This window comes from Amphibalanus amphitrite, unplaced genomic scaffold (assembly GCF_019059575.1).
Source record: "Amphibalanus amphitrite isolate SeventyFive unplaced genomic scaffold, NRLGWU_Aamphi_draft 001049F_arrow, whole genome shotgun sequence".
NCBI classification, from domain to species: Eukaryota; Metazoa; Arthropoda; class Thecostraca; order Balanomorpha; family Balanidae; genus Amphibalanus; species Amphibalanus amphitrite.
The window spans coordinates 100,963-120,610 of record NW_024882543.1 but is presented as its reverse complement, the minus strand read 5'-3'; the positions used below and the strand labels follow the sequence as shown (position 1 = coordinate 120,610).

At 45.9% G+C, this 19,648-nt stretch overlaps 2 protein-coding genes across 4 annotated transcripts in view; one reads left to right on the top strand and one right to left on the bottom strand.

Annotated features, from left to right (window-relative positions):
* The window catches only part of LOC122369563, a 59,007-nt gene that overhangs the window by 3,712 nt on the left and 35,647 nt on the right, over positions 1-19,648 (top strand). The window lies entirely within an intron of this gene.
* On the bottom strand, positions 4,286-15,437 carry LOC122369560. Of its 3 annotated transcripts, none has more exons than XM_043344398.1 (6): positions 15,320-15,437; positions 14,804-14,900; positions 8,729-8,830; positions 8,009-8,090; positions 5,120-5,197; positions 4,286-4,644 (listed from the first exon to the last, which is right to left on the bottom strand). In XM_043344398.1, exons 1-6 carry the CDS (start codon positions 15,332-15,334, stop codon positions 4,503-4,505), a joined length of 516 nt encoding a protein of 171 aa, XP_043200333.1. In that variant the 5' UTR covers positions 15,335-15,437; the 3' UTR covers positions 4,286-4,502. The 3 variants fall into 3 exon arrangements, with proteins under 3 accessions (XP_043200333.1, XP_043200331.1, XP_043200334.1); XM_043344396.1 differs by having other exon boundaries at positions 14,804-14,903; positions 15,320-15,431; XM_043344399.1 differs by lacking the exons at positions 14,804-14,900; positions 15,320-15,437 and adding an exon at positions 9,139-9,209.

The window sequence follows — 19,648 nt, the reverse complement described above, 5'->3', positions numbered from 1 at the left end:
TGGTCTATCCGTCATGAGTGACACACCGGGGTAATGTGTCACGTCAGGGCAGAGCTGTGTTCTATGCCGGGTCTGGATTCGGGTCTTGATCGGCATCGGTGGGCACGGCCGCCCTGGCCGGACTGCCGGCGTCGCTTATGCTCGAAGGATTGGATAAACGGCGCTTGATTTATATGAGTAGGTACTCCGGCTAATGTCTCTACTCATGTCTCACTTCGTCACACTGTCAGGGTGGCCACCCTGTCACTCCCAGACATGCTATGTTTTCTTTCGACCCGCTAATCTAAGTTAAACCTGGCGTCCAGTGCTGGCGTCGATTCTGTTGCCCCAGCATCTGACATTAACGTATCTGAATAATGACGTTGGTGACGCCTATGCTCGTCAAAGCCACCCCCAAACTTGGGCCGATGACTGTCGGGTATCCTCCATATTCTGTCCTTGTGCATACTGCATTGCCAGCCCCTGCTGTACGTATATCGTGAATTTTCGATTCTCGCGAAGTTGCCGTTTCGCCGTTGGAATAAAGTTGCGCGGCAGCATATTGAGGGTGCGAGCCACCGTCAAAAACTAACGTAAATTGTCAACAGCAATGCAAAGAGGTGTGTTATTGCTCAGAGTTTGCTTTTTGAAGAATTAACAAGTGATACGGTACGTTAAGAAGGCAGCTGTATTCTTAACGGATTGCTTCGAGGCAACTACCCGGAATCATTCAGTCTTTTCTGAGGTCTGCTTGAGTTATTTTCTATACCATCGACACAGACCACCGTGGCAGACGCACCGATGCTGCACTGAAACTTTCCTCCCCGAAAACATGGGATAGCTCACCCCGATCGTGTGCAATAAGACCACGCACTTATAACTTCCCACCGCCCAGCCGGCCGCCCGGCAGATGTCGTGGCGCGCGGTGCCGATAAGGCGCTGCCGCCGGCGCGCGGCGTCGAGTTCTCGCCCTTATTGACACAGGCCGGTCGGCGGGCGTAACATGGTCCTCTTTAAGCCGTTTGAGGAGCCCCTAACAGTTAATACTTTTCAGAAAAAAGGGCATCATTGGTCTCAGAAAAGGATACCGCACCACATGAGCCATGAGCCCATATACTTTTCCAAAATTCGTTTTTTTTAACAACCCTACTGTTCGTGCATCTTTTCCGCACATGTTGTGAAAATTTCAGACCCAGGTCGCCTTAGGTCAGGTCACCAGGTCACGCCAAGTGACCTCACCTCAGAAAAAATAAGAATGCTCGTCATAGCTACACCGATTGATCGATTGCCTTGAAACTTTCAGCGATTGATTAGAGCAACAGTATCTATAAAATGTATATCTCGGAATTTTGATATCGGTGACCTAAGGTCAGGTCAATTTTGCGGCCTCTCCATTATAAGTCAATGGGAGAAAATTGAAAAGCGTCTGTTTTGCACGAACGTCATTCTAGACACTCTCAAACATCGAGATGTAGGTAATATTGACACACTGAACCGGAAAATGGCAACTGTGACCCCTCGTTATGTCCCCGAGGTCATCTCAGGTCACGAACAGAATCTAACAGTTTTTCGCTAATAACTTCTGATAGAGGCAAGCTAGAGCGCTGAAAATACCTTAGATGTGTTCGGCTCGACGTTGCGGATCGACTGATATGCAACATGACCTTTTCTGGTCAGGTCATGACCTTGACCTGAGGTCAAATTTTCAAGTTGACCTTTCAAGGTCAAATTATAGTTCATTCGACGCGTCTCGACGAGAGGAACACGATGCTGGCAAAAGTAATGTCATGGCTCTTTTGAGTCAAAAGTTATCGCCGAAAAAACGCTTTTCGTAAAAACGGCTATTTTTTGAGTTTTTGCCCTCTGGAGGCAGAGCCGTTGACCTGAGGTCAAATCTGAGAACAGTACTCAGAAAGGCCTGTAAAAGGGCTATCGAATGCGCTTTTCCGCGGCGCTGTAGCTCTATCGGCTCCCGAGATAGCCGTTGCCAGTTTCCAAAATGTTGAAATAGTCAACATTTTACATTTGGTGACCTCTGGTGACCTGACCTTTGACCTGACCCAAAAAATGACCGAAGTGTTTTCGTCCTTATTTTGGACGTTCTTTCGATTGCCGCTTACCGCGTGTCGCTACGTGGCCCAGGAGCCGAGTTAGAAGGGGGGGGGGGTGTTCAGACACCCCCCCGGCCCGGCGCGGAATCTCAGAGCACCGGCCCGGCGCGGGATATAATGTAAGACGAGGAAGCCAGCGAAGTCCCAAATCGTGTTATCGTGACTCAGCAGCCTGAGTACCTATGTGGAACTATTGGACCGAGATCGAGCCAAAGGCACACCTACAGAACGAGGCAAGCCGATCTATTCAGCCGCCCCAACATACGCACTGAATCAGGTAGGCGGAGAATGTGTTACCGTGGCGTGACACTGCTCAACGGTATAGGGGCAGATCCCTGTGAGCCCGGGTTCCGTAGAGCTGTCAGAGCGGTCGTCGGATCTGTGGATCCTCAGTGATGATCGGAGTGAGTTGATGCATGAGTGGTATGCGTGTGGAACGTGAATGTGGCCTAAATTCGTCCTTTTTGTACTTGTACACTGACGTGAAAGAGTGAAAAGCCATGGTGAGTGGACTTCTTTTGAATAAATCTGAATCACTGAATCACAAATCATAGAATTTCACCACCAACCCAATGTTAAAGAGACCCGACTTTGGGTGCTTCTACCCCCCAGGTACCACCTCAGTTTTTAAAAAATGCACGATTAGCCGACTGATATTGATAGAGCTTGAAACAAGGAACGTTTTGAGGCTGAAGGTGGCGATACACATTGCACCAGTTTTATTTGGGTTCAAGTAAACTTCAATTTTGTACGTTTTTTCAATGGAAAAAGGGTAACGCCAGAACATACCAAAAAGGTCCGTGGCCACGCTGACAACGCTACCTAAACTGGCCCATAAGGTTGCCTGACCCACCTAAACGCATTTGTCATGTAACAGGGACCATAAAACATTCATCAGACGACACTTTCATATTGTGACCCTCGCTGACCTGACCTCTGTGATCTGACCTGATACCAATGACCTCAGATAGCAAAATGTGTTTGATGAACAATTCTCCATCGATGATTTTCAATAACTTACTAATTTACTCTAATTCTACCACGTTTCTTGAAATACCTGTATACGGTGAAAATGTGACCTTTGACTTGACCTGTGACGTCATCGATCGGACCGAGATCAATGAAATTTGGTAGCAAGGTAGTTCCCCGGTGGGGCTATCGAACGCCGTTTGAATTTTGAAAATCGGTTGGTAAATTTCCGAGATCTTAGGGGAACCGCCCCCCCCCCCCGCTTCGGTTGGTAGGGTCCGTCGATAGCCCTAGTGCGGGGCGTGGTTTAACCCTCGCATGTGTGCGGCGTTTGCCAGCTTCTAATGTGTAGGGGGGGGGGGGTCGGTTGGACCCCCCCCCCTTGCCGTTTGGCCCCTGATCGAGCTAGAGCTTCGCGGAAAAAATGAGCGTGTTGCCCGTGACGAGAGAAAGCCGATGATACCCAATTTTAAGGTCCTAGGTCATTGGTTGACCTTCCAGGTCAGGTCAATGACCCAAAGTCGGGAAAATCGGGACCTGTTAGAAAGTCGTAAAGTGTGGCTGCTAAGGGGTTTTTCGGGGTGCTGATCACGAATATCGTGTTAGTTTTGATCACAGATGATGTCTTGAAGCATTTAGACCAGGTCGGGTCAGGTCAGGTCAGGTCAACCAGTAGGCGTCGTGACGGGTATTCGTAGTACGTGTCAACCGCCTCTGACAGCTTCGTAACATGTTACGAAGTCACCAAAACTACTTCGTAAATGTTCAAATGGTTGCTAAATTCGAATTCAGCTCCAAAAACTAGCCTAGAAACATGTAAAACTCGAAAAAGTGACCCGAGGTCACCCGAGGTCACCAAAGGTCAATGACCTGACCTGACCTTCAGGTGACCTTGACACACACGGGAGTAACATCAAATCACATGTTTGAACGTTTGAAACCACGAAAAGCTTGCAAACACGCGACTAGTGCGAGCCGACATACGCGAAATCGCGATTCCGGCCAAACATGGTCTCGGAAAAGAGGTCACAGGTCAAAGGTCATTTGGGTCAGGGTCATGAAATTTTCAGGGTAGGTGTAAAATTGATCAATGCGAGGGTACTGAAAGTTTCGTCGCGATCGGCCGCTTTTTACGCGAGTTATTCGCGAAAAACCATGGGGGGGGTCCATCCGACCCCCCCCCCCCTACACATGCGAGGGTTAAGACAAGGCAACAAACACTAGGAAAGCCTGCGTTATCAATATGTATTTGTGCAGCACAGCATTGTATTTAACAAGTTATGTCTCATAACAAACACTCCATAGCGATACTCCGACGATACTCGTGGCAACAAAAAACATTCGCCGATTCAAAACAGAACAGTATTGTGCAACAGTTTTGCGGTAATACGCTGTTGACCTGTTGCATCGGGGGACATGTCCATTTGTTGCGTTGGCAGCCGGTTAGCAGTTGGGGAACTGGCTGATGCCTCCCAGGGTGCACAGGACTGAGATGGAGACCGTCGAGCCGAACGTCGTCACCGTGCTGACTGAGGTGAAGGTGGTGAGGCGCGTCGACCACGAGGTGATGATGAGGCGGTCCTCCCTGACGACGAGACACACACACGAGACATATCAGAACCACCTCTAACTGTCTGGTGGTCACCAAATAGCCCCAATATAGAATACATCTGTCATAAAAAGCTGTCGGCCGCTAAAAAAAAACTGCACTTCTCAGATAAGTTCACTCAAAATGCCGTACATAAATAAGTTTGGTTGATAAAGCAAACAGATAAAAATAAATTGAATACATTTGTTAGATAATTTATTGAAGAAATATGCTGCTGCAGTTATTTTGCCTGAGATTAATGGTTCTGGCTGGAACATTAAACATCAGCGTTTCTTGTTAAAGTATTTCTGATATAGGTAAAACAAAAGTTTTTTTTTTACTTTGCCGTCTGTCCTTCAAATTTCCATTGCAATTTAACTCATGCTGAGATACACGTCCATATTTTCTCAAGAATGATTAATAGGTATAAGCCCTCTCTCGCTCTCCCCTCTCTATCTCTCTTTTCTCTTACTTTTTCAAACTCGTGTCAGTGTTCTCCCGATGGTCTCCGATGGAAGACTGGATTGCTGGTACTTCTCCTGCCGCTGACCTGTAACAGATTGCTATCATAAAGTGACCAAAGCTCATGCGTAATGCCTTTACTCAAGACTCGATAGCAATACTACAGATAACTAATGTTGCTATTGTGCAGGATCCTGTCAAATATTAAAGACTAATATGATATGCTGAAAGCTCTCTCCCTATAATATTAACCCGCGCACCGACGGGGAGGGGCGGTTAACCCGCGTACCGACAGGGGTCTGCGCCAACTTAGAACCGACGGGGGGGGGAGGGGGCGGATGACCGCCCCTCCTGAGATCTCGAGAACGAAGCAAGATAGCGACAAGCGGTAAGCGGCATGGGATACGCACGGACAATGTCTACAATTTTTACGGAGGTCATTTTCAGGTCAGGTCAAAGATGACGTCACAGGGGTCAAAAAGTCAAAATGGCGGCGCTAGGTATGGGGAGAGTTTTTCTCGAATAACTTTCGAACTAGTAAAGATAGGAACAAACTAAGGGCATCATCGTGATCCTCTCGTCAATCCGCATCAAATGATATATATATATATATATATATATATATATATATATATATATATATATATATATATATATATATATATATATATATATATATATATGTTCATGGGCGTAGGAACGGCTGGAACATTGTGGGTGCATGGGTGCAGAAATCTAGCCATGGCCGGTGAAGCGGGGGGGGGGGTAGGAAGCGACACCCGAGCGAAGGCTCGTTACGAGTTTTGAGGGTGTACCATGTCGAAAAGGTACCGACCGATAAGTGCATTTGGAAGCATTGACCCTTGCGTGTGTAGGGGGTCAGATGAACCCCCTCCCATGGTTTTTCGCAAATGACTCGCGCAAAAAGCGGCCGATCGCGACGACACTTTTAGTACCCTCGAGTTGATCAGTTTTACACCTACTCTGAAAATTTCATGACCCTGACCCAAAAGACCTTTGACCTGTGACCTGGTTCTCGAGACCATGTTCGGCCGGAATCGCGATTTGGCGTATGTCAGAGCTCACATTATCCGCGCGTTTCCAGTCTTTTTGTGATTGTAGACGTCCAAACATGTGAAATGATGTTCGTCCCATGCATCATGGTGGGTATGAAGGTCACCTGAAGGTCAGGTCAGGTCACTGACCTTTGATGACCTCGGTTCACTTTTTCTTACATGTTTCTAGGGTAGTTTTTCGGGCGGATTTCCGATTGAGCATCATTTTGAACGTTTACGAAGTAGTTTTAGTGCCTTCGTAACATGCTACGACGCCGTCAGTGGTAGTTGACACCTACTATGGATAGCCGGTAGAACGCCTAATGGTTGACCTGACCTGACCTGACCCGATCTGGCCTAAATGCATGAAGGAATCATCTGTGATCAAAATTAGCATCAGATATTCGTGATCAGCACCCCAAAAAAACCGATAACAGATTCACTTTACGCAGTTCTAGCAGGTCCTGATTTCCCCGACCTTTGGAATATTGACCTGACCTGGAAGGTCAACCAATGACCTAGGACCTTAAAATTGGGTATCACCGGCTTCCTCTCGTCACGGGCAGCACCCTCGTTTTTTTTCCGCGAAGCTCTAGCTCGATCAGGGGCCGAACGGCAGGGGGGTCCGACCGACCCCTCCCCCTCCCCCTACACATTAGAAGCTGGAAGAGGCCACACACATGCGACGGTTAATATTGTCAATATTGACTACCGCAAAAAGTAAAAGCGGCCAACTTAGCCATTTTCGAAGATATCGGGCTAAAAATTTTGACAATGGGTCATCGGTTCGGTATGTGTTCAATCACATGCTCCATTTCCCTTTTTGTCTTCAGCACAAATGTAAGTTTTGAAGACATCACAGTAGGAAATGCTTCGAAAGATGGATAGTAGGCATAAGGCAACATATCCTGAATTTATCCGTGCTGCACATGGGAAGTAGTGTTGATGAGAAAAGGGGTTTTTGGTTCAGATTATTGCGGGTGCAGAATACATTGCCTGCACCCACTGGAAAAATATTATGGGTGCAGCTGCACCCTTGCACCCATGGTTCCTACGCTTATGTATATGTTGACCTCAAAAGGTCAAGGTCAAAGGTTGACCTCAGGTCACGTGACCTCGAGGTCATCATGTATATCATTCGATGCGCCTTGACAAGCTAAACACAATGAGACCATCCGCGCGGCTGCATCTTGTTCCTGTACGGAGTTATTGACAAAAAACCTTTGGTGACCTTTGATGACGTAACATGACCTTAGAGCTGCCCAACAGCAAAACAGACCTCAAGGTAGTGAAAATTGATCGCATATGAAGTCATGTATGGTTTATGGGGCCATTCCGACCCGTTTTAGTGGTAAAAACAGGGAGTTGATTTTTCCCCCATTGCCTTATAATGGGGAGATCGAGAAATTGACCTGACCTTAGGTCATCGATATCAAAATTCCGAGACATAATAATGGTAGCTTCTAATGACCTTATAACATCCCCCGTCGGTTGTAAGTTGGCGCACACCCCCGTCGGTGCGTGGCCTAATACAAATTTTAGTGTCAGTGTCGGTTCACAAAAATCAAAGCAAAACATCCAGTTGCAATTAATGTATACCATTACCATCCTTTAAAAAATGAAATGGAGAGGATCGATGGACAACCATCTGTATCCTTTAATGATTAATGTTGTCCCTATAATGTTTTGACACGGTTTGAAGCCCAGCCTGCCTAGTTCCATTATAAAGCTTCAAGTCAATGTGCTGGTATGGTGAGAAGTTAAATCACTTTTAGATGAATTTGAAGATGTTCTTGCTTTCTGAATTGTGTTCCACTGAACAAATGTTCGTCATAGGCACTCACAGAGACTCCTCCTCTGGCTTGTTCAGTGTCCTCCTCCTCCTTCTCTTCCTTCGTCCAGCGCACACAGCGGTGGTACTCGCCGCTGAGGAGCGGAGGACAGTCCCGCTGTTAGTTATGAATAAGAGGGGAAGGGAGGCCAAGAAAAAGAGAGAGAGAGAGAGAGAGAGAGAGAGAGAGAGAGAGAGAGAGAGAGAGAGAGAGAGAGAGAGAGAGAGAGAGAGAGAGAGAGAGAGGGAGAGAGAGAGAGAGAGAGAGGAGAGAGAGAGAGAGAGAGAGAGAGAGAGAGAGAGAGAGAGAGAGAGAGAGAGAGAGAGAGAGAGAGAGAGAGAGAGAGAGAGAGAGGAGAGGAGAGAGAACACAAACTATGTGTATAGCAAGCTGACATGAAAATTTTATCTTGATGGGTAATTCAATGAACAAATATTCCCTTTGGATTTTAGGTATTTGAACGTTGTTTTGAGCATTGTTAATAAGATTATTAGAAGGATGAAGAAAAACCTGTTGCTCATTTCTATCAGAAATAGAAAAGTAAGCCAATTTGTTAATTGACATGGTTTTCTATTTCTGCAGGTAGAAATGAGCAACAGGTTATTCTTTATCCTTAGCTCCTTTGATTTTATTTTGATTTATGGCAATCGCGAGTTCAGAGCTATCAAAAACGGACCACTGCTATTGGCATCACTGCTAAGTCACTTTCGTTCGGCGGCAATACACACTCACCGCTGATGCACGTGTATGGAACAGTCGTGGTGGATCTGACGACGGAGAAGGACGTAGTCGTGCTGCGAACGACGAACTTGAAAAACAGCTTTCCGTCTCGATCTGCGGAAAAGTCATGCATGGTCAACTTTTAGCTGATGTGCTATGATATGATTTTTTGCATCTAGATTCTCCCGTTACCCGATGCGCGATAAGACGGTAGGGTCGGGTTCTATACGCAACAATCTCTGCAAAAGGTAATTACTGGTTTATATACACTAGTCTTTTTTACTTTGCCTGCTGACAAGATTTTTTTTTTGTGGAAAGCTATGGTCATCCCTGCCCTTATAATTGGATGCCATTCTGTTCCTCTCAGCTCAACCGATGTTGATGCCCTGGACAGCGTTCAGTCTCGCTGCATCAAAGCTGACCTTGGTCTGCGCACATCACTCTGCTCTGCTTATTGCACTAGAGATTAATTCCCAGGATACAACCAGTAAAACGCCTTTTGTGGCGACAAACGAGCGAGCGGGAGGATGAGCCTTGCATGTGCGGAATTGCGAGGAGCTACTTCCGACTGACTGATGCACGGCAACCTATAATTATCGGTCTCTAGCGATGTGCCGAATTTGAGCGCAATTGACCCAGCCGTTCTCGAGATATAGAAGCGGCACCCTGCATATGCGCACCTGCACACGGGGTCCAAACTGACTTTGCATGGCACCCTACTAACCGGTCCCCAATCATGTACCGAATTTGAGCGCAATCGGCCCAGCCGTTCTCGGAATCTGGAAGCGCCCCCTGCACGTGCGCACGTGCGGTAGCACCCTAATTGGAACACATGGAAATGCATTGCCTGGTGGGTGCCTACCAGTTTGTCAAGTTTTAGTGAAATCGCCTCAGTAATTACCGGGTAATTGAAATGGGAATAAGCGTGACACCTCTTCTTTTTGCATTTTGCACTTGCAGCGGGGGTCACTCACATATGTAGAGGCACCCTACTAACCGGTCCCCAATCATGTACCGAATTTGAGCGCAATCGGCCCAGCCGTTCTCGGAATCTGGAAGCGCCCCCTGCACGTGCGCACGTGCGGTAGCACCCTAATTGGAACACATGGAAATGCATTGCCTGGTGGGTGCCTACCAGTTTGTCAAGTTTTAGTGAAATCGCCTCAGTAATTACCGGGTAATTGAAATGGGAATAAGCGTGACACCTCTTCTTTTTGCATTTTGCACTTGCAGCGGGGGTCACTCACATATGTAGATCAAGAGTGTCCGACCTTTGGTAGAAGGGATGCAGGTACCCTACAAAAAATACCGCAAGACAATCGCCCAAGCGGCTGCATAGATAGGTATGAGCCTCTCAAAATCACTTCTTTTGCAAACGCTCTCGAGTTTTCACGTGGCGCGTGCCACGAAGGTCCCTGAAATGTATCAAGAGTAGTCAATTACGGGGAAGAAGGAATAGGACTACCCAACAAAAAAGACTGCAGGCAAATCGGTCCAGTGGTTGCTGAGATATAAGCCTCTCAAAAGCGTTACGGACCGGGCCGGGTCGGGCCGCTCATACAGAGACTTTTCCGTTATATTGAAAAGACTTCGCTCGCTCCGCTCGCTCCTTAAGAAACCCTCAGACGCGCGATGGTTTTCGCGTTATTGGGAATATTTCGAGATGATCACAGTCCACAGACTTAGGCACAAAGCATAACGTGAACTAGCTGTGTTAGCAACTGAGCCTGAACCTTTACACGGATCATTCTTGCACCCAACTTACACCTTGCGCACACGTTGGTGAACTGTTCTTTTCAGAGCGTGCTAGATATTGTATTGGGCCATGTTGACACTAGCTTTATAGGTAACCCGACTGAGTGTGACGGTTTGGACGACTCGATTCTCTTCGTGCTAAATTCTAGTCCGTTATGTCCCATCGCCTGCTAAGTGCTAAGGCTTTTGTGCGCCTAGCCTGCTTTGTGCATTCTGCTACGATGCTGTATCTTTGCGTGATGAATGTTTATCTTTTGCACTTGTGTGCTATGTTCTACTGTATGTTTTGTCTTGCCTCGAAATGACGCATAATAAATTGATTAGTTGTTTGACTATAATTGATTATATCAATGATTACAGTGTAGGCTTCGGCTCTGTCTTACATAATTAAATGATTGGGAGATATAGTTATGCATCATATGTCACATCTGTCATTTGATAATCCTTTTGGTATAATGTTATGTATCATTGTTTCCTGTGATTTAACCCTCGCCCCGCTGGGGGGGCAATTTGCACCCCCTGTGGTTTTTCCAAAATAGCAAAAAAAAAAAAAAACGGCGGCGCGAAGCGCCACCAATCTTTTCAATTTTCAGTACCTTCCCGAGCATCGATATGACACCTTCACACAAAATTTCAAGTCTTAGGTCACCTTAGCTCAAGAATTATTAAGTTAAACTGAGGTCATGTTCGAGCGAAAATGAGCAAAAAACATGAAATCTTGAAATGCTCACAAAAGCTACAGTTGCCAAGCAATTTCAAAATTCTTTATATGGTCATGTAGACAAAAACCGCGCTGCAAAACTGTGATTTTGAATTTTCAAAATTGTGGGATTTTGACCCCAAAAATTCAAAAAGTTGATTTTTTTTAAGAAAAAAACGCAAAAATACCAAAAGTTTTCCGACTTTTGAAAAACTGCAATATATGTGATAGTCCCTATATATATATATATATATATATATATATATATATATATATATATATATATATATATATATATATATATATATATATATATATATATATATATATATATATATATATATATATATATATATATATATAGATATATATATATATATATATATATATATATATATATATATATATATATAGATATATATATATATACACTGTATATGTAGGGGAAACCGATTTGCACATTAGGTACTCATTAAGTTCGCATTGCCTAAAAGTTAATCCCAGGTCACCTTAGGTCAGGTCACCAGGCCAATTAAGATAAACATACCACCTCAACGAATATTGCGATCATGTCATTACTACAGTTACTTTCCAAGAAGTTTAAAAATAGGTGCATCGCATGAGAAAGGCCGGTTCCAGCCAGGGATGCGGAGCCGTGAAAATTTCAGACGGCTTCGGCTCCGGCTCCGGCTTCGGAGAAATAAAATCGGCTCCGGCTCCGGCTCTGGCTCTGGGTGAAATGTCATGGCGGCTCCGTCTCCGGCTCCGGCTCCGGGCAAAAATGTGCCAGCTCCGTCGGCTCCGGCTCCGGCTCCGCACCCCTGGTTCCAGGTTCCAGCGACTCGTTTTTCCCGAAATGTTAATATATGTGACCTGGAGTAAGGTGGTAAGATTCGCGACCTTAACCCGCGCCCTGGTGTGGGTCTGAGCCACCTTCGCCCTGGTGGGGGGGGGGGGGGGGGCCAAAATGACCCCCCCCGTCTAACTCGAAAACGAAGAGGGCTAGGAAGACGCGGAAAAAAGCAAACGAAAGCCCATAACAAGTACGTTCGAAAGTATTTCAGTCATTTTTTCGCTAAGGTCAATATTGAGGTCGCTAGAGGTCATCATAGGTCAAATTTCAGTGTTTTCGGTGTTGCCGGACATATTCCGCTGTAGCTCGGAAACTAGAAGAGCTAGAGAGCCGCGGAAAAAAGCAATCGATAGCTCTTTTCAAGCTCTTTCGCCAAGGTTCGTCAGATTTGACCTCAGCTCAACGGTTTGGCCCACAGAGGTCATGCAAGGTCAACTTGGCAAATTTCGTTGAAAATGTTTTTAACTATAGCATGCATTCACGAGAAAATAGAGAAACGATTCATGCACCATCGTGCTTGGCTCGTCGAGACGCGTCGAATGATATATAGTTTGACCTCGAAAGGTCATTTTGAAAATTTGACCTCAGGTCAAGGTCATGACCTTACCGAAATAGGTCATGCTGCATATCATTCGATCCGCATTGACGAGACAAACACGATAAACGTCGAACGGAGTCTCTATCTCTATTCAATAACAAGTAAGTGCAGAAAAACCGCTGGTGACCTCTGGTGACCAGGGAGATGACCTAGCGTGACCTCAGCGAGGTCACAAGCAAATGGTTTCACATGGGCTGTGATTTGCTGACCCAAGACACTTCAATAACGAAATATAGGAACAATCACGCCCGATTTAGCTGAAAAACAACTACTTTTCGATTCTCCCATTGACTTATAATGGGGAGCAGCGATGACCTGACCTGACCTTAGGTCACATTTATAAAAAATCCGAGATAGCCATTTTGTAGAGCTGGGTGACATCTTCAAGTACTGTAAATTTTACATCGATCGGATAAAAGCTGTGCCTTTGAGAGAGCTTTGAACTTTTTTAGAGGTGGTGTCAGTTTTGGTGACCTTGTGACCTGACCTGACCTGACCCGAACCCCCCAAAAAAGGACATGATGTAAAAATGTTGAATAAACAGCTATACAAAGTTTCAGGGCGCTAACTCAAGTGGTTTCTGAGTTATCGCTGAAAAACCACAGGGGGGGGGGGCCAAAATGCCCCCCCCCACCAGGGCGAAGGTTAATATCATGCTGCGCAATGGTGGTAAATTGTCGCACATTTATGTGGGGAAGAGGTGTTTTATACACCTTCTCTTGCTCAGCTCCTGGGCTGGTAGCGGCACGGGTTTGGAAAAAAGGCATAATGAAGGAAGTACTTTGGTTACTTTTTCACCTTGACCGTCGCCGGCCGAGGGGGGGGGGGTGCCGCCCCCCATAGGGTTTGTTTCGCGATAGCTCCGAACACGCTGGCGATAGAGAGCTGAAACTTGGCATACCTGACCTTTGATCCAAGCCGCATCTTTTGACACCAACTGAATTTTTGGGTCAGGTCAGGTCACTGACCTATGACGTAATAAGTGAACCTCTGCACGGTCTTCAGATGTCGCAACTTCGCAACGCCCTCACTGCCAGAGGAGATGTCACAGGGAAATGAAACTTGCAGGATCTAGTATCCATTATGAGTCTCACAACTTGTATATCTCGGATTTTCCCTAAAGGTCATATGAGGTCAGGTCATTTTCGTGACCTCACCATTATAAGTCAATGGGGAAAAATGAAAACTGCTATTCTGGCGCCGGGAACGATCTCCAACTATCTCAAGCACACAGAATCGTGATTAGATGCACTCCTTGCAAGGTTAGATGCGTCACTTTTGCAATTTTGACCTTCCGTGACGTCATTTATGACGTCATCAAGTTCATAGGTATTAGTTTTTCGTCAATAACTCCCGATCAAATTGAGCTAGCGAGTCACGAAAGCCACCAATGGACTCAGGAAGACCTGCCGAATCGAATGATATGCGACATGACCTCTTTTGACCAACTTCGTGACCTGGGGGTGCTGACCTGACCTTGACCTGAGGTCAACACCCTAAGTTGACCTGACCCAAACAAAAAGTATATCATTCGACGCGCCTGAGCGAGGCGAACACGATGCGGCCAAAATCGCGGCTCTGAGGCCGTTTTTGCGAAGTTATTCACCAAAAACTGAACCATACCCTGGGGCACTTGACCTGACCTCAGAGGTCACCGGTTAACCTAGGACCTTAAAATCGGGTACCAATCTCTGCGTCTCGTATCGGCGCACACGCTCGTTTTTTCCGCGACGCGCTAGCTCCACCAGGGGCGAAACGGCGAGGGGGGTCGTACCCCCCTCGGCCGGCGCGTATGTAGAAAACCAATAGGTCCGGCGAGGGTTAAACAAGTGACGGTTTAAATTGGGTGACTTTTGATGCTACACATGACGGCTAGCTATTTTTAGGCAAAGCTCTATCTCAGGTGCGAAACGGAGAGGGACGAACACCCTCCTAGGCCGAGCTTATGAAAATATCGATTGGCCTGGTCACAGGCCACAAAATCCCAAATCCAACATATTCATATGATCTCGATTGCCCCCACTCCACACACAACTTCGTTCTTGCTAAGCATCATATGCTTATAGACCATTGCCATGTATGCCATTCATGCATAATCCTGAAACGATAATGAGCAATTGAAGGGTGAACAGTACAGGTCCAAAATTTGTTAACAATAACTTTTCACGATTTCTCACTTACCGCTGGAGATGGCGCTGTCCGAATCCTGAGGATCTGGTTCCGCCCGGGCTCCTTGTGTCAGCAGGAGCACCGACGCCACTGCACACAGCAGGAAGCACTGCTGAAACACAGGTGGAGACTGGGGTAGGTACCAGCATCGACCAACTGGAGGGATCGCGGAAGGATCAAATTAGGTCGAATAATAACTCGTTTGAAACTGAATAACGTCTTTGCCAGAGCCGAGTCACAAGGAATATGTTGTTGTCAATTTTTGAGTGTAGGCTGCGTCATTATAACGTTTTGCAATAAATATTTATGGTATATCCAATATTCTCGAAAACAGGCTGCTTGATCTGATGTTATGCACCAAGGGTGGTGACATAAAATACTGAATGGTTGCAGAAAATGCGGCGACACCGTGATGGCTGATGTATGGCCACTATGCGGCCATCCTCCAGTCAGTTGCCTCCCGCGCGGGTCAACAATACAGGCGACCGGCGTATATCAGCACTGATAAACTGCCCTCTGGTTACATACCACGAGGAGGCGCATTGTGTCGGCTGTGGTGTGACGAGGCCTGCTGCCGGTGCCGGACTGGCGGCAGACCGGCTCGAGCTGCCGTTGCAAACTCGCGCACTCCGCACGTTGCAGCGTGTACCGCTACTGGCAAAGTGCGAGCGCTACCGCCGCGGGCTCGGCGGCTGCGCGGAGGATCACCAGCACCGCTTTCCGTCATTCACTGCCGTGTCAACAACAGGGTTGTGCTCGACTAAAAAAAAAAATGCCGACTCGACTCATCATTCAACTTCAGAAAGCCCTGACTCAACTCTGACTCAAACAAGGAGCTGATTTTTTCCCTTGACTCGACTCATGACTCAAGCAGCTCAATGAAAATATGAGTTGACTCAAACTTGACTCAATTTTTTTTTTGTTGAGTCAAGTGTGTTCTCCCGATTCATTTCAAGTATATTAACCCGCGCCCTGCGAAAAACATCGATTATCTCCCGATTCATTTCAAGTATATTAAACCGCGCCCCGTAGGGCTATCGGCGGACCCTACCACCCGTAGGGGGGGGGCGTTTCGCCCCCCTAAGATCTCGAAAGTTTACCGGCCGATTTTCAACATTTAACCCGCGCGGGGCTGGGGTCCCCAGCCGAACGCGCGGGGCTGGGGGGGGGGGGGTAAATTTTACCCCCCTGTTATCTCCCGAACTAATGGTCCGATTTGGAAAATTCAAACGCCAATCGAAAGCTCTCATCACGAACTACTAAAAACATGTACTTAATTTAAAGTTTGAGGTCAAGGTCAAGGTCAGGTCAAGGGTACAAATTGCAAGTTTCTACAGTATCGGCCTTGCACCGTAGTTGCCGAAGGATGGAGTCATGGACTGAGACTGATCGCCCAAAACGTGTTCTTAGGCTACCAAGACAATATTAGTTGCATACAATATCATTCATAGGTCAAGGTCAAGGTCAGGTCAGGTCAGGTCAGGTCACCAAAAAACAAAATATAGAAAAGGGCATGTGCGACACATGTTTTATGGGTCATTTTACTCATAGAATTCAATAGGCACACTCAATAAGTGATATGGACCACCTCTGGATGAATTTCAGGTCGAGGTCAGGTCAAGGTCAGGTCAAGTGAGGTCAAATTTTGAAGTTGGTTGTTAAGGCCTAAAAAGGTGTCTATCTGATGCAGTTTTTTACGGCGAATCGAATGGTGCTATTTTTGTTTCCGTACGAGGTCTAGAACTTCCATAAAAGTCATTTTTCAAAAATTTTGTGTGTCGTGACGTCATAAAATTTTGAATAACTCTCACATTTTTGAACCGATTCTTCTAAAATTTGGTATGTAGGTGCACATAGACCACTTCTCTGACATATATTCTGGTTTTTTCGATAGACTCAAAATTTTGGATTTTATAATGATTTTCCCAAAAAAATCAGTTTTTTGAAAAAATTTAGGCCAAAATCCAAAATTTTCAAAAAACCGAGATAGCCATTTGATAGACAAAGTAAAATTACGTATAACCTTTTTTGTTACGTCTTGATTCCTTTAAAAATGAAGATGTTAGCGGCGTTTGAACTTTTGCCGTTTTTGAGGCGAAAATGGCGAACATGACGTCACTATAACGTCAATTTCTCAAAAATTTTCCGACGGATTTCGCTCAAATTTTCAGGGAAGGTGTCAAATTGATGTAAGAAAAGGTACTGAAAGTTTGGCGGCGCTGCGCGCCGCCGTTTTCGAGATATCGCAAAAATTCGCGAGGGGGGTAAAATTTACCCCCCCAGCCCCGCGCGGGTTAAACGGCGTTCGATAGCCCTACCGGGAAACTACCTTGTGACCAAGTTTCATTGACCTAGGTCAAACCGATGGCGTCACAGGTCAGCTCAAAGGTCGGATTTTCACCGTTCACAGGCATTTCAAGAAATGTGTTGTGAATTCGAGTAAATTGGTAAGTTATTAAAAACCATCGATAGTACATTGTTCGTCAAACACATTGCTATCTTTGCTATCTGAGGTCACTTATACCAGGTCAGGTCACAGAGGTCAGGTCACTGGGGATCACAATATGAAAGTGTCGTGTGATACATGTTGTATGATCCATTTTACATGACAAATGCGATTATGTAGGTTAGGCAGCCTTTAGGGTCAGCCTAGGTCACGTTTTGGTGAAGGACAGGTCAAGGTCAGGTCAAATTAGTTCAAATTTCAAAGTTGATATTTTTGCATCAAATGGGTATCGATTTGATGCAGCTCGTCACGAGGAGTCTGATGGTGGTGTTTATTTTGCCCTATGTGGTCTAGAATTGCCAAAAATTGAGTTTGAAAATTTGACGCCATCATTTTTTAAAGGCTCCCTATTATTGAATCTCCAAATTGGACACTTTCACCACCAAATGGTTGATCACCACCAAAACGGACGAAAACCACCAAAAAGGACATACTACCTCCAGATTGACGAATACCACCAAAATGGACCAAGCCACACCCAAATTGGACACATATGCCACCAAAATTGTGGCTTTTGACACAAGAATGTTCTGCCGCTACACCAGTCATGAAACCAACCACCCAAATCACCGATTTTTAGCCAAATTTGTTGTTCACCTCCTACTATCAACTTTTAAGGCCAGAATCTAGTAGGAAATGAGTAGTTGAAACGGTTGAAACTAGAAGTTGGTACGAATGTACGAATGCCAGATCGGCGTCTTCTTCGCTCGTGGCGCGATTGCCCCGCCGCGTTTGCGATTACACGTGCGTAAAGGTGCTCATTGATCCCATTGATCAAAGGCCGAAATTGGTGTGTGGACCAGGCGCAATACTCTATTAGAGATGGCCTTGCGCAATACCCCGTTTGACCAAACGCCTACAGGAACCCTCGTAAGGTTTGCTATATGAGGCCGATCGACTTGTTCAGAAGCCTGCCCGGGCATATAGGCGGCGGAACGGGGAGGGCACCGAGGCATCGTGCCCCCCTTTGATTTTGACATTTTAACATTAGCCCTATGGGCGTTGTTGCATGGAAAGAATGGGACCAAAAGTCGGCAGTGCCCCCTTTAATTGAAGGTGTTTCGCCGCTACTGCGCCCGGGTATTGACCTATGGTAGATTCTGTACACTACAATATAGCCCCGTTTACATAGGGATTGTAGCAAGCTTATAGCTCCGTCCGTCATGTCATAGGCGGCGGAACGGGGAGGGCACCCGTGCCCCGTTTGATTTTGGCATTTTAACATTAACCCTATGGGCGTTGCATGGAAAGAATGGGACCTTAAGTCGGCAGTGCCCCCCCCCCTTAATTGAGGGTGCTCCACGCGCTACTGCGTCATGTTGCAAAAGATGCCAATGTGCTTTACAATTTACAAATCATCCCCTCTAAATATACGAACATAACTGCTTCGAAATTATCGCAAAATAAATTAGCTAGAGACTCGTCAAAAATGCTATGTAAACGCTACTAATGATTAAGCAAATCATTCATCGTCTCTTTCACCAATGTTTTGTAAATACTTCGTTTTAGCGGCCTCGATCTAATCTTTGGTGCTTTTAGTTTATTATGTCATACTAGATCTGATGTGGCATCTCTGGTGGTGGGTCGTCGTTTTGGTGGCAGATTGTCCTTTTTGGAGATGTACCAGTCCAACCTGGCTTGCCGTCAAATCTGGTGGAAGGAATGCGTGATTTGGTGCTAGAAGTGGCCATTTTGATTTTTCGAATAATTTTGCCCCTTTTTTAAACACTTTTTTCGGTATAACTTGGCCAAAAAAGCGATATCGATCTGAAATTTAGTATATAGATGACAGTAGGTACTATTACATATATTCCGTTTTTTAATTAAAAAAACTTGTTCGATTTTTTGGCTAATATACAAAAAATATGTTTTGGATTTTTGGGGGTCAGAACTCAAAAAGTTCAAACATGTGAGATAGCAGTTTTGTATCCCTGGAAATTCTACACTTTTCCTGTCTTGACCATTTTTCTGTATCTTCAAAGCTGTAGGCCTGACAGCTCTTCTCGCGAACGTCTTTTTTTCGGTCGAAAATGGCAGAACATGACGTCATTGTGACGTCATTTGTGGCCAACCTATGATAGCTTCTGGATTTTTTTTTCACAATGTGTAAAATGGATGTCCGGAGGGGTCCTGAAAGTTTGGTGGCGATATCTTCAGCCGTTTAGGATATATCGACGGAAAAGGACAGGGGGGCAGTTTCGCCCCCCCCCCTTTGGAGCGCGAGTTAACACGCGCACCGACGGGGGGCGGATATCCGCCCCACTGAGGTTATTCGCCAATAGCGGGAAAACCGCGGCGCGTAGCGCCGCGAAATTTAATACGACTATTTCCTTATCAATTTTACACATGGT

Coding starts and splice junctions, on each gene's coding strand:
- LOC122369560 (XM_043344396.1), bottom strand. Junction 8,831..14,803: donor GGACAGCGCCATCTCCAGCG/GTAAGTGAGAAA, acceptor ACTTTTCCGCAG/ATCGAGACGGAAAGCTGTTT. Junction 8,091..8,728: donor TCCATACACGTGCATCAGCG/GTGAGTGTGTAT, acceptor TCCGCTCCTCAG/CGGCGAGTACCACCGCTGTG.